Source organism: Festucalex cinctus, chromosome 12 (assembly GCF_051991245.1).
Source record: "Festucalex cinctus isolate MCC-2025b chromosome 12, RoL_Fcin_1.0, whole genome shotgun sequence".
Classification (NCBI taxonomy): Eukaryota; Metazoa; Chordata; class Actinopteri; order Syngnathiformes; family Syngnathidae; genus Festucalex; species Festucalex cinctus.
Window position 1 is genome coordinate 11544362 of NC_135422.1, and position 14988 is coordinate 11559349.

A 14988-nucleotide genomic window follows, 5' to 3' on the forward strand; every position below is an offset into this window, starting at 1 on the left:
CATCTTCTTGCCGTCTTGTGAGCTTGCATAAATCTGGACAGCGTTTTCAGATGTTTAGAAGGGGCGGGGGGGGGGCTGTTGCACAAGAAACTCTCGTGACATCAGCTGCTTGTTTTGCGCCAGGTTTCCATCTCAGGTTGGACGTCATTCAAAATCAGTCGAGTTCATGCGCTGATAATGATATGCAGGACAATAGGTGATAGTTAGCTCAGATTTAGCATAAGATTTCAAATTAAAGCTTCAAGGTTAAGGTTTCAAATAAAGGTTTTCGACTATAAATTACGGTTTCAAGCCTGAGTTAGGATTTTAAAACTTGGGTTAAGATTATGGTTTCAAAAGTTTTAAATGAGTTAAGGCGTTAAGCCTTGGTTTGGATTTCATACAAGGGTTGGGGTGTCAAGTTTACTATACATTTGTATTTAGAGTTTAAAATTCGGGTTTCAAGTTAGGGTTTTCAAATCATAGATAGGATTTCAATCAAGTCCTGGAGTTAGGTTTTTAACAACGGTTCGGGTTTCAAAAAATACATAAGGTATAAGTTTGTGTTTCAAAGTAGGTTTTAAATACAGTGTTAGGTTACAAACAAGAATCAGGGTTTCAAAGTGTGGCAATCTTGAGTTTTCAAGTTATGCAACGGTTCCGGTTCCAAACAAGGGTTAGGGTTTTATGTCTATGCATTTCAGAATTCCAAATTAGGGTTTTCAAATCAGTCGGGATTTCAAACGTGGCTTGAATTATGATTTTAAACAAAGGTTAAGGTTTCAAAAATTGGTTAGGGTTTTAAACTTGCATTATCATTTTACAAAAGGGTAAATGTTTTAAGTTTGTGTTTCAAAGTATTGTTTAAAGACAGGGTTAGGTTACAAACAAGGGTCAGGGTTTCAAATTAGTCTTTCAAGCTTGAGTTATTTTAAACAAGGGTTAGGTGTTTAAACTAATTTTAGGGTTTCAAATTCGGGTTAAACCAGTGTTAGGGTTTCCCAAATTAGAGTTTTAAGATAGGGTTAGCAGTTTAGATTAGGGTTTCAAGCTTTATAACACAAAGGTTAGGTTTTCAATTTAGGGTTCAAGTAAGGGTTCTTCAAATTAACTCATTCACTGCCAGTCCAGTAAAAAAAATGGATTTTTGACGTGGATAGCCGTCAGTGGCAGTGAATGAGTTAATTTCAAGTAAGTTTTATGGTTTGAATCAAAGTTGTAACTGGTGGATCCTCTAGCTCGCCGCCCCACTTGACCCCAATGCAAGCAGACTTGACTAGCCAAGCGGATGTGCACCAACATTCGTCCTCACGTGTCTTCATGTTGTTTTCTCTCGAAGGGTCTGAAAGAAACCTCTCTTCATCTGGCCGTGCGTCTGGAAGAAAGGAGCTCTCTGGCCATCGTGGACTTCCTGTGCCAGAACAGGTCTAGACATAAACACAGCAGGCACACACAAAACCGTCTGTCATTTTGACCAAAGGGTGCGGATGGAATATTTTGGTCAGCAAAAGACATTTAGCTGCCCATTGAAATTAATAGGTCGATGGCGGATGCTGCTGCGTGTTGTTTACCAGTTATGAAAATATGTATAGAGTGAAGCCTCATAGTGTTTTTGCCCCACCAGCAACTGTTTGGAGAAGAGGACAGCGGAAGGTAACACGGCTCTGCACTACAGCGTCCTCCATCACAAGCCCGAATCACTCAAATTGCTGCTAAAAGCCAAGGCCACGCTTCACATAGGTAACACTTACTCTAATATTAGTCATGAACATGTGAATTATTTCTGATTGAATTGTTGTGTTTAGTCAACTCTGCAGGAGAGACTGCCCTTGATATCGCCAGGAGGTTGCAGCACACGCAATGTGTTGAGCTGGTGAGACATTTCGACACATTGAAAAACTGATGACAGTGGGAAATCATTTCAAATCATCACTTGAAGTCCTAATTTCAAACCATTTCAATCCTAACCTGGTGTGACAAACTCTAACCCTTGTTTGCAATCCTGACCCTAATTGGAATCATAATTTGAAACCATAACCTTGTCCTCAAGCCCTAATCCTGAAACCCTAAAAAAAAATAGAATATGAACTCTTTGTTAGAAATACTAATCCTAATTTGAAACAATAACTCTTGCTTGAAACCCTATATTGAAACCTTAACTCATTTACTCCCAATAACGTATAAATACGTTTTTTAATGTTCTAAGTGTCCCAAAGACGTATTTATACGTTTTTGTTTGTTTGTTTTTTTATGCTTGAGCATACAGAAGGCTTTGATGCAGCCTCTCAACTGCAAAGAACGGTTGCAGAAATGGTGGTTATTACACAAACGGCCAGCAGGTGGCAGCAGATCAAAGGAGATCAACCAGGGCCATGTAGAAAAAAAGCTCAATTGCTTACAATTTTGAATAGATTTGTGAAAACTGATGAAACCTAGCTATATTCTAATGCTAATGACTGCAAAATGGAAACAGATAGAAACATACTTTTTTTTCCTGATGAAAGATGAGAGTTTAATCTTTCTTTTGATAGGTTCCATGCTTTTATAGCAATAGAACACAATAATCTGTGGACCTTGCAAAATCAGTCAAAATCCAGTAAAACAGCCGGGAGCGAACGGGATTGCTTCTGTGAAAATGGCTGGGAGTGAATGAGTTAAACATTGTTATTTTATATTAAAACTCCAACTTGAATCCCTAATCCTGTCTTTATACTTTGCTTTTAAACCATAACCCACATTTGCATACACAGATGCTTCCATACAGCTAATGAAAAAAATCATTTTAATTGAAGTTTGTGTGCGCATGTGTGTGTGCAGTTGGAGCTGGCCCACAACGGGAAGTTCAACTCTCAGATTCACGTGGAATTCATGTGGGACACTCAAGCGCAGGAGATGTACGACAGCGAGGACGACCTGGACGAGAAGGTAAACATCTCGCTTCACTTTCCTTTTACTGCGCCAAAGCACCTATTTTACATGAGAAAAACATCTCACAGTGCAGGATGCACAGATTAATTGAACCTTGCACCAATTAGTGGAAGAGGAGACACATTTTTTGTAGTAAGCCTCTTGTAAATACATTTTTTATTTTCGCACCCGTACACTGAAAGCGTTTTCTTGTTTTGGGTGATCCCCGTATCCAAGGACCGCTCTCCGGTGTCGTCAAACGGCGGCGTGGGAGCCCGCTGGAGTGTGGGGAGCAACGCCGGCGGCAACCCGAGCAGCAGACCTTGTCAGACCTACGAGAACCTGGAGTTCCTGTACAGAAATTCGGCAGCCAACGGCGCCCCCTCTGGTGTAGCCACGCCACCACCGCTGCCTGCTAAATCCACCCCTAAAGGTAAAAACTGTTGTCATAGTATTCACTGACCAATGGCGGCTCATCAACAGAGGGTGCTAGGGTGACACCCTCCCGCCCAGTTGAGTCACATTTCATGAAACAGAAATTAAGTAATGAAAAGGAAATATTATTATAACAAAAATACTAACCTTGGCACCCTAATCCCATCTTTAAATCTTAATCTTTATTTAAAATCATAACCCTGGCTTGAAATTTTCTTTGATAACCTAACTTGAAATCCTAACCCCTTTTTTTTCACCCCTAGCTTGATACGCTAACTTGAAACCCTACTTTGAAACCTTCAACTATAAACCACAAACTTGATTAGAAACCCTATTTTGAAAACCATACCTTAACAAGAAACTCTTAACAATGTTTAAAACCCAAATTTTAATTTGAAATTCTGACTCTTGCTTGAAACCCTACTTTTAAACATTGGTTTAAAACCCTAAGCCTGACTTGAAACCCTAATTTGATACTCCCACTTAGAAACCCTAACTCTGGCCTGTAACTACAGTTTAATGGCCAAACTTGAAACCTTAACTAGAATCCATAACTCGAAGCCATAACTTGTAACCCTAACTTGAAACACTATTTTGAAACATGATGTTGGAAACCCAAAGCCTGGCTTGAAACCCTACTTTCATAGCATAACTCGGCTTGAAACCACAATTTACTAACTTGAAATCCTAGCCAATGCCTGAAGCCCTAATTTGATGCCCAAACTTGAATTTTTTTAAAACCGAAAGCCCTTTTCACACTGCATTTAGCAAGGCACAGTGTGTCGTCGTCACTCCCATTCATTGTGTATGTGTTGAGGGGCAGGAACCACCGAATGGAGCGTTGTTGGGCCGCATGGTCCACCAAATCGACTTTTGTCTCACACTAACTTGCGCCTGTGTACCTAATGAAGTGTCATCTTGCTTTTATCCACTCAGGTCGCTCCGACCCTCAGCTATCAGTCACAACGCCGGACGTGAGCCTCAACCCTCCCAGACGTGCCTCGAACCCGTCCACCAGTACCAAAGCTCCCCAGACGCAAGCCAGGCAGAGCCCCCCTTCGTCCGCCACGGACAATCAGTCCCCGACTGGAAAAGCAACCAAAGGAAGCGTGCTGAGGCCTCATAGACATTCCGGGGAAGTGCAAGCCCCTTTGGTCTCACAAAGCACCGCAGCGTCCTCCCAGAACCACATTGGGCCAGTCAGGTAAATCCAAGTTATGCTAGTTTGTGGATTTTTTTACAGCGTGCTTAGTTTGTTTGTTTGTTTTTTTTACAGCGTGCTTTTTGGTTTGTTTATTATTATTTTATATTTATTAATATTGTTTTTTCTGTGCGGCTGTATCATACGGGCATCCAACGGTGTCTGTCCCGTTGCTCCACGTCATTGCATTCCGGAAATACAAAATATATACTGTGCTGTATCATAAGTAAATTAAAAAAAAAAAAAAAAACTTTTAATGGGAAAAAAATGACTGTAAATGGAAAAAACATAAATGATGAATGAAAAAGCATTCATAATAAACTAAAAATCATACCAACATGAAAACACATATATAATAAATGAAAAGAATATATGCTGTGCTGTATAAGTAAATTAAAAAAAAAAAAAAAAAAAAAAAAAAAAAACTTTTAATGGAAAAAAAAATCATGTAAATGAAAAAACAACACATATGATGAATGAAAAAGCATTTATAATAAAGTAAAAATCATACCAAAACGAAAAAACATATGAACGAAAAAATATATATATAATTAAAGGATTTATTTATTTTATTTTATTTTTTTAATTAACACGGATTTCCATTATCACGGCTAGTTTTTGGAACATAACACCCACGATAAACGAGGAAACACTGTACATACTTACATTCAAACAAGTAGATTTGACTTCTTTGAATATTTATTTTTCATAACATCACTTTTGACTTTTACTCCCTAATTAATATAAGTGAATCAGTGCTTCTACTTTTACTAAAATATTTGTCACTTGTACTTTTTTTTTCCCACCTTCTGATTGTAACAAACGTCCAACCTCTTTCCAGTTCAGAGAAGACCACATCTTATCGCCGCACCAACAGCGGAGGAAGCAATCAGGGCAAGTGTGCCGCGTTGTCACCCACCAGCAACCAGGAGGAGCCGTATTGTACCCTGGGGGGAAACTGCGCTGGCCTAGGCCCAGTGCCCAGCGCGGTGACATCGTCTTCTTCACCTGGCGTCACCCCTACCCTGCGAGCACGTCGGAATGCGATGGTATGGCCCTTTGAGCTTTAAAAGCAGCCATTTTCATATTTGTAACGCTTCCAGTCTCTACTAGTGACACTCTGAGGTACTCTTGATGGATTGTCAGCCTCAAATTTCACCAAAAAGCTAAATGTTCCTGCTAATTTTTCCAAAGTGTTTTTTTTTTTTTTTTTTTTTTTTTTTTTAAATCTCATTATATCCAATTTAACTGCCAGGTTTCAGGCAACAGACACCACCAAAAGCGGGTCAAGGCGTTAGTGGACTGCCGACCCTCCAATTCGGAGCAGCTGACCTTTTTCAAAGATGAGACCATTGTGGTTACGGTCTCTACTGACCCCCACTGGTGGGTAAGTGCAACTACCACTGCTTTCATTCCCCCCACAAGGTTTTTGTTGCGATAAAAAACAATGATGTCATGTCATTGCTAACCAATAAGTCGGTACGGGCCACAATTGTGATTTTTCATATGGTAGCATGTGCATGTTTAGTACAATATTTTGAATGAAGTTTTCGTCTTTTTGTTTTGTTTTTTTGTGTGTTTCAATAGGTCGGTTACATAGAAGGAGACTCATCCAGGAGCGGCACCTTCCCTGTCAACTACGTCCAGAAAGTGACAGATTAATTAAACACATCTGCAAATGACAATCTGAACCAGCATTGGATGCTCGTTGGCATTTTTACATATTTGCAACCAGGTGGACTTTTATGCTGTTTTGCAACATGGATTTACTCAAACTGGATGACACAAAGTGATTTGAAAAGGACTATAAGACGTTTTAAAATTTTTTAGTGAACTCCACTGTCCTCATTGAATTTTCGTCAATTTCAAAATTTTTATAAACAGTCGCCATTATACATCCATTTCTTCATTTTCCAAGCCAATCACTTTTAAAAATGCACTTTAAACTCACATGGAATAATTCTACGGAAATGTGTGTTCATGACTTCAAAGGCCAGCTGCTGTCTAAAGAAGTTGGAAAATAGGAAAATGGGTTTGTGCTTGCATCCGGAAAGATCTTCAAGTATCAGAATCAGGACTAGTGTGGAGTATTCGGCTGGATTTACACTGAAGGTCCAAGTGGCCAATCCCAATTGAATGCCAACATCTGATTCATTTTGTTTGCTTATTTATGCTTTTTGGACAGATGAATGGGTTTCAATGACGGCACATAGATGACACATCAGCCCTTTATTTGGAAGAGGCTTAATAATGAGTCGGAAGATTTACCATCTATTCATTTTTTCACCTCTGCGCATGGCGTATTTCCTAATTGTGAAAAAAAAAACATAATTGCATCAATTGAGCCATGCAGTGTAAATCCAGCCTCAGTGTGATTCATGTACATTATTGGATGTATGTGCGCATCATGGACACGCAATTGCACTTATTGTACATATGGTATTTAGGAACTTTTTTTTTTTATACTGACATATAACTAAAAATATGTAACTCATGTCATGGGGATTACTGTACAAGCTAATTGATGTGTATATACTTGGCTAAAATGCCCACTGACGTGTATATGTGTGTATTTCATCCCTTGCCAGCCACAATATTAGGTACACATGCATGTTATCTATTTGCTACTGTGATCAAATTTACATATGAAAGTGGAAGTCAACTCCCCCAAAGAATTATTGACAGTAACATTTTCTATGCAGCACTGTTAGTCTATCATATTTTGGTTAATATTGCTTTATTGGAATATGAGTTTAACAGCAAAATCCAGCAGTTTTTAATCAATATCAGAAGGTGTCCATTTTGACACTTGCTGTCGAGTGAAAATGATGTCATAGTTGCTCAGGTCTCATCTAACAACCAATCACAGCTCAGCTTCAGAAAACAGTTGAGCTGTGATTGGTCGTTGCCTGAGCAACTGTGATGTCATCTTCAGTCGACAGCAAGTGGCAAAATGGCCGCCCCCTGACATGGATAAAAATAACTGGATTTTGCTTCATAACTCATATTCCACAAATGTAATCAGATGTTTAGATATTTATCAGATATCAGTCATATTTACACTAGTAAGGTCACATATAACATATTGTCAAGAAATGTTTAAGCTTGACTTCCTTATTAATGTGTCTACTGTCTGCTAGTACGAAAGCACCATAAAGGGTTTAACAATGGACACTTTATTGGGTACATCTGGACACTGCATAGCCCTTTTCACACTGCTTTTAGCAGGGTGCAGTGCGACGTCGTCAAACCCATTCATTGTGTAATGTGGGGCTGGGATCATGGAACGGAGCGTTGCTAGGCAGTGTGGCGCGCTAAGGCACCTCAAATTAGAAAATGTTCTATTTGAGAGCGGCAGTGTTGTGACATCAGGCTAGCGCCACCAGTTGGAGAGGAGCTGATATAGCGTTATTTTGGCAGACTTGTTGAGGTGTGGTCTAACCAGCAGAAAAATCTCTTTTTTTACTTCCTGGAAGGCTGCTTCGTCAGCACTTCCAAATATGGGCGCGCTGACTCTTTCACAATGAGCGAGTGCAGTGCGAAAAGGGCGTAAGTTATTTTCTGCTGTTTACAACTCTCGGTGTGATACAGTTCTGCAGCGTATTAAATCAATACCTCTGATAGTGTCATTTAGTTTTGTAATGTGATTTCTGCGTGCAGGTGTACCTAATATTGCGGCCGCTGAGCGTGCAGCGCAAGTTGGCCGAGACGCAAGTAGAGCAGAAGCGCAAAGGGAACAAAGCGGCTAAGTGCTTCTTTTCGCTCCATACAAGCACAAATCGATTGAATTATTCAGTGCGGCCGACGCTGGCTGCACGCATTCGAAACATAAAGCGCTTCTCCTTTGCCTGTGAACATTGCGTAACACACGACACATTGGAATAAAATAAATACACTGCTTTTAAGACAGAATGGCGGGTGTTAAATTACATTCCTATAAGGCCAAAGTTAGGTTTTTATTATGTCCATGATTAACTCATTCACTCCCAGCCATTTTCACTGAAGCAACCCCCTTCGCTCCCGGCGGTTTTACTGGATTTTGACTGATTTTGCAAGGCCCACAGAATATAGTGTTCTATTGATATAAAATCACGGAACCTACTAAAAGAAAGATTAGAATCTCATCTTTCATCAGAAAAAAAAAGTATATTTCTATCAGTTTCCGTTTTGCAGTCATTAGCATTAGAATATAGCTAGGTTTCATAATTATTCACGAATCTGTTTAAAACAGTGGTGAAAAGAGCTTGTTGCAACATGACCCTGGTTGATCTCTTATACTCTGCTGCCACCTGATGGCCGTTTTTGTAATATCTACCAGTGCTTGAAGCATTCTCTGCAGCTCAGAGGCTGCATCAAAGCCTTCTGTATGATCTAGCATGAAAAAACATGAAAAAAATTGATAACTACATCTTAGGAAGTATGATAATATTTAAAATAGAACATATTTATACGTTTTTGGGAGCAAATGAGTTAATACAATGTATGTAAACTTTGGACCAAATTAAGTCCAATGTATAATTGCTCCATTATTCGCCAAAAGCGAGACAAACACTCCCGAATTTGATGTGTTTATGTAATTTGACAGCTGCAGGTGCCTCGTTAATATTCCCATCATGCCTCTGTAACCTCCTCGCCAAGCACGGCTGTGTTCTTGGCAGCTGCAGCCCGGTATCCAGCACGATGACATTCCATCCTGTCACTTATGTAACAAGGCCAAATAATAACAAGCGCTTCCTAGCCAATCCCCAAAAGCCCTGTATGGATTTATGGCGCTAATGTGTGCGCAACACACCGCTGGATGCCGTGCTAATCTGCCAAAAGCAAGCATGAATACAGCTCTGGGTTTAAGTGTGCCTTGAATACGTTATTAGCGTCTCTGTTTAAAAGCAATCTGTGATGTGTAAAATTGAAATGGAAAAGAGAATGTACTCTTAAGTGTGCCCTTAATGTGAGCACCAGCAAAAACGTTCAATTTAATGTAACGCCATAAATCCTGCCTTACAAATAATGAGTACTAAGATGGAAGTGGGGCGCATTTCCTGTCATATCCCATTAATATGCACGGTTATCTAACCTTAAAGAGCATCTGGATCACCCCTGCGAATCAAATGCAAAGTGATGCTTAAAAAAAACAAAAAACATCAAGAGCTGGTAGTAAATCCAAACAATTAGGAATTCACAGAAAAACAGCTTGGAATCTTACGTAACATTTTTAATCATTAAGCCAGTTTAATCCTAACGACGTATCCTTTTAGTCTTGTACATTGCAGCGCTGAGCTCACATAGTCAAGAGTGTTCGACTTTACATGTGAAACAAAAGTTAGCAAAAGCAAGCAGAAAATGGAACAACATTCAGTCTTTGCACTGTGCAGTAGAAAGCTTCCTTTCAAAAGGGATAAAGGTTGATTTCCGTTAGGAAAGCGTGGCATTAAGGCTGTCAATTTAGAAATGAACACAGACAAATTTACAATCACCGCGAGGTTCAGATGAGATAGCAAAACATTCAATTCATTCATTCATTTACAGCAAGTTTTTTTTTGTTTTGTTTTTTAAAGAAACAGAAATTGGAGCATATTAACCCATAACTTGAAGGTGTACCAATCACATAGCATTAAAAAATATGAATACAGAACATTCAAAAATAAAAATAAATACATTTGGACCTTTTGTATGCCCAAAATCTTTCGGGAGGAGGGCTGAACAATGAATGAATTTCAAATTCACATCACAATATAGTAGAATGTCATTTTTCAATTTTCATTTTGAAAAACAAAACAAACTAAGCTTCATTTTGGTCCTTCCACCGGCTTCATTTTACATATATGTATGTATAGTCTTGAAAAGTTTACTTTTTTTATGAAACAACAAAAGACATTTAAAACACTTTTTTGTAGAATTTTGTGAAAATGAGCTCTTAAAAGACTACAAGTCAAAGTGCTTAGTAACGTATTATTGTATTTTATATTAATAAATGGTTAATTTGTCTTTATTTTAGTGCAAATCTAATCTATAACATTTATGTATAATAAATCTGAGATTGTTTATTTTATTGCTTGTGTTTGTTAAAAAAACATGGGAAGAGGACCTTTGAAAAAAAAAATCACATATTAAATTGCAATCAGAAATAAATTATTTTTCAAAATTTCAGCCCTAGGCAGAGTATATTTAGATTTTTTTTAATACATATTTTTACATTTTATTCTGGTACATTTAAGTTTGTATTGTGTTGAACAAGTGAAATAATTATGTGAAAACAGCTGATGTAAAAATGCCAATTTAAATTCGACATTTATGTACCTATTATTTAACTAACACAACAAATATAACATCTGTATTCTTTATTCCGATATGATAGCATCTTTCCAACCAGAGATTCAAAAAAAAATTGAATTCAGTACAGTACATTCATTCTGGAGCTCTTTGGGAAACATATTCCTAAAACTATAGGAAGCAAACAGTATTGTTGGATGTGTTAGCGCTACTAACTTTGTCAGCGGCTATCATTGCCAATGCACAGACATGTATGCATAAGGCATGTGAGAAGCAATATAGGCCAGATGTATAACACTATTTCTATAGACTGTACATATATCACCCTTAGTACATATATATATAAGGCCTAATCTGTGTTAGCTCTTCGCTATCAATAATAATAACTGCTTATTGTTTGGTAGCACAGAGATGGTAAGCAGGCACTCCCTTGGCAGAGTGGAATGCTAATAGAGACTTAGTCAATCATAAGGTCGTTATGGCTGTCATTCATGTGAAAGATGAGAACTGTTCGTCTCCGCCCTGCTTGACCGTGTTCTCGTAATCGCAATCCTTCGAGCCCTTTGGGGAGTTGATACGGAAAAATCAACATAGCAACTCGGTTACGTGCATTTTCAGTTGTCACCACTGTATAGAGCTTTTAAAATTAACCAGTTTGTTAGGTGTGAAAGTGAATCAACAGAAAACGGAGTCAATTCCATTTGTGTTCACATTCGAGGACTAAGATTTCTTTCTGGTCCATTTCAGGTATGATGACAATAGGAAGTGAAGTAAATCTGAACAACTTTGAGTTCACATTGCACCCAATTTAAGTGAACGGCACTCATCTTGGGTTTAAACTTAATTAAGACCAGTTTGGGTTTCTTTAGACTAGTTGAGCCTGTTTCACACAAGTGCAAATAATGCCAACTAATAAGTTCAAGACTCCAAGGGACTAGGCTCAGTTCTATTTGCAGTCACGTAAAAAAAATGTATATATATATTTTGAAAGCGGAACCAGTTCTCTTTTTCGTCCAATTCGCATCTGATGCCAATACAAAGTGAAGCGTTCACATTGCCCATTTTATGTAAACCGCTCGGATGACTTGAACCAGATTGATTTGGTTGGTTTCCAAGTGGTCTAAATCAGATTGGGCCTTTTACTTGGGCTCAACAAATGCTGACTAAAAATAACTCCACTTCAGGTCAGATGGGCCATGAGTAAACCCAGACCACTTTGCGTTGGGCGAATTGCTGTCAAGATTTTAAGTAAACCAAATTGAGTCCACTTTGGTTCACTTCAAAGTGGTCGTCGCCCTTTTGGACTGTCCATGTATACCCAAAAAAGAAAACTAGCTAACAACTTGAAGACTATAAAGTGTTTACATTGCAAGTAGTTTTGAAAGAAAAACCAGTTCTCTTTCAGATTCATTCCAGGTCTCATTGGGCGTATAGCAATAGAAAGCAGAAAGTGAAATAAACCTGGACCACATTGTGTTCACTTTGCCCCCGGAATTCCACTGTGAGGACTTGAGGCAAACCAAACTAAGAGCAGTTCACATTGAAAGTTCTTTTGAAAGCGGAACCAATTCTATTTCTGATCCAACGTGGTCTGATATGAATACGAAGTGAATGAACCCGGACCCTTTTTTGCTCACTTCGCACATAGGTTAACAGAACTGCACTGTGGAAGTGACCAGAACCGGATTGAGACATTAGGTGATCTCAAATTGGTTTGCTTAAATCCAGTTTGAGTGTTCACATATGCACATAAAATGCTGACTGATCATTCCGAGTTAATAAGAAGGCTAAATAGAACCATGTGTGAAAACACACTCCTAATCAGTCATCACATCAAATTTCACTTACACGTAGAGTACGCTTTGAACGTACATGTTCAACTCTAACCTTTCGCTTAGCAGTGAGCGACGCTACTGAAATATTGATGCTCTCGTAATAATGTCCAATTTCCCGCTCGTGCACTCACACAGCCCGCATAGAATTCTCTTGAAAGCTGAGCCTGCTCGGCCTTGACCTTGGAATGCCAAGAATAGACGTCCCTGGCGTATCCGCTCTGCTTCGTGTGCACGCTCGCTGGCCACAACATTAAGTACACCTGCAATGTTTATGACAAGATCAAAATGGAGTCTTCATTTAACAGTGCAGACTGACCACCAAGTCTTTTTACAGTTACAGTCTGGAGGTGCTTTGTGCGACTAATGCTGTGTTTGTCTGTTCATTTTAAATTGTGAGATGTCATGGACATCCTGTATGATGAATGTCAAGGTGGCTCTTGCATTGGATCTAATGAGGGTGTACCTAATGTTCTGTCCTCTAATCAAACAAAACATGAATGTGAAATCGCAATACATTTCTCATTTTTTATGTCAATCATGTCGAGCTGAGTTGAAACCAATATCCACTTGATATTAGTTTCACGAACAAATTATAATGTTATGGAGGCGTCTGACAAAAATACAATGTGGTCATTCGAGAAGCGTTTCGTCATTTAAGTTATGTGTCGCTTTTTTTGACGAACAGTGTTTGTTTTCGATCAAAGCGTCCGTTGCCTGCCGTCTGGTCGGATACATTCTGTGTAGCTGTGTGGAAACGAGCGGGGAGCAAACAGTGGTTGCCATGGAGACTGGAGGCCACAGGTGGAGTCGCGACCCACTTGTGTCACGTCTCCTCCTCCTCCCAATTGATGAATCACAGAGACGTCAAGGCACATCTTTTATCTCTGTGTTGCTAGGTCGTATTTTAAACATGTCTTGAGTATGCTTTTTTGTTATACATATACAGTGAACCCCTGCTATAATGTTGCACTATAAGTAATGCTGCTCTTTGTGTGTTTACAGCACCATCTATGCTAAATTGTCTTCTGACCTGTCTTGGCATTATATGTTCGCATTAAGCTAGTAAACTTTCGTAACTACAGTGACTCCTGCGAGTACGCGGCAAAACAAAATATTTCTAAAAATTCTATTTATATGGTCTATATATTTTTTTCACCTATAAATAAAATATAAATAGATAAACAGGAGTTCATTGTACACTCAGCCGTTGTGAATCCCATCATACGTGACTCATCCATGCAGCACCATGCAGTCTACTCAGTTCTGGCGTCAATGTTGAAAAAGAAAGCAGCAAGGTTTCCATGACAACAAAGAAGAGCATCACTTGGATTGATTGGCTCCTGAGCTCCTTTGTGCAGGCACTCCCAAAAAACCCCAAGGACCAGCCTCAGGATACAAGAGCAAAAGGTACATACAGATGAGGGAAGGTGGGTTATGATCTTGTGCCCTACTTGAGCTTCACGGGCCAAGGCAGGCACGTTCGGAGTCCCAGCATGGAGGAGAAAACAATGGTGGGCCGGTGCTTCTTGAACTTAAGTCCCTTCTTCAAGCGCTGGCTACCCTCAGCCACGTAGATCTCGCTTTGCTGGGCGGCGGCCGACATCCTGGCCAGTCGCTCCCCGTGCATCACCACCTCCTGCTCGGAGCGCACGAACACCTCCCGGAGCTCCTCCAATCTCCGCTCCATCTCCCGTACGACCCGCTGGCGCTCCTCCACCTCCAGGAGGCGCCGGCGAGCCGCTTCGAACTCCATGCTGGAGCTCGGAGTCACCAGCTTGGAGGACGGCGCCGTGGCCGAGGCGGACGCCGGCTCGGAGGCGGCCAGCATGGCGCCCGTCACCCTGCGGAAGTCGCCCACGGAGAGGGAGCGACGGGTTGCCGGCGAGGCCAGAGCCAGGAGGGCGGACGCCGAGGCTGGCATGGTCGATAGAGGGGAATGGGATGAGGAGGAGGAGGATGGAGGCGAGTGAGGACGGAGCTGTAGGATGTCCTCGGCGGGATCTTCATCCTGCGGGGTCGTCTGTCGTCTCTTCATCGCCGCCTGCGGTTCACCGGCTCCGGTAACGATGCGTCCCCGGTGCGGCTCCATTCATCAGTGATGAAGGATGGGAGACTCTCTCATCTAAAGGGAGGTGGGGGCAGAGGCTCCTCGCAGCCGATTGGCTGGTCCCCCCCCCCCCCCCCCCCCCCCCCCCCCCCCGCGAAGCTTGCTGCCTCCTGATTGGCTGGCCTGGCATGCCCGGCCTCACTGCTGCTGCTTTCTTCTTTCCAGGCAGTTTTTGTGTAAGAGCATTTTACTTGCTATTTGTCCCTAACAAATTCCAATAAGGTTTTATATTGAAAAAAAAAGGGGGGGGGGTA

General features: G+C 40.5%; 2 protein-coding genes across 4 annotated transcripts in view; one reads left to right on the forward strand and one right to left on the reverse strand.

Moving 5' to 3' along the window:
• Positions 1 to 7337, forward strand: part of asap3 (ArfGAP with SH3 domain, ankyrin repeat and PH domain 3) — a 29532-nt gene extending 22195 nt beyond the window's left edge. Inside the window, exons 18-26 of one of the 3 annotated variants that reach the window (XM_077538788.1) lie at positions 1319 to 1404; positions 1604 to 1719; positions 1785 to 1852; positions 2797 to 2904; positions 3124 to 3319; positions 4258 to 4525; positions 5364 to 5571; positions 5778 to 5905; positions 6110 to 7337. In XM_077538788.1, the coding sequence (XP_077394914.1) occupies positions 1319 to 1404; positions 1604 to 1719; positions 1785 to 1852; positions 2797 to 2904; positions 3124 to 3319; positions 4258 to 4525; positions 5364 to 5571; positions 5778 to 5905; positions 6110 to 6122 (1191 nt within the window). In that variant the 3' untranslated portion in view covers positions 6123 to 7337. Of the gene's footprint in view, positions 1 to 1318; positions 1405 to 1603; positions 1720 to 1784; positions 1853 to 2796; positions 2905 to 3123; positions 3320 to 4257; positions 4526 to 5363; positions 5572 to 5777; positions 5910 to 6109 lie in introns of all 3 variants that reach the window. The other 2 variants (XM_077538786.1, XM_077538787.1) reach the window with 2 other exon arrangements.
• A 2376-nt stretch (positions 7338 to 9713) lies between these two features.
• LOC144031797 (uncharacterized) lies at positions 9714 to 14716 on the reverse strand. The gene has a single exon (XM_077539222.1). The coding sequence runs from the start codon at positions 14714 to 14716 to the stop codon at positions 14075 to 14077; it is 642 nt and encodes a 213-aa protein (XP_077395348.1). The 3' UTR covers positions 9714 to 14074.
• Positions 14717 to 14988: the final 272 nt, after the last annotated feature.

Bases quoted from the DNA above. Each gene is read 5' to 3' on its own strand.
- LOC144031797 (XM_077539222.1), bottom strand. From the start codon at position 14,716: ATGGAGCCGCACCGGGGACGCATCGTTACCGGAGCCGGTGAACCGCAG.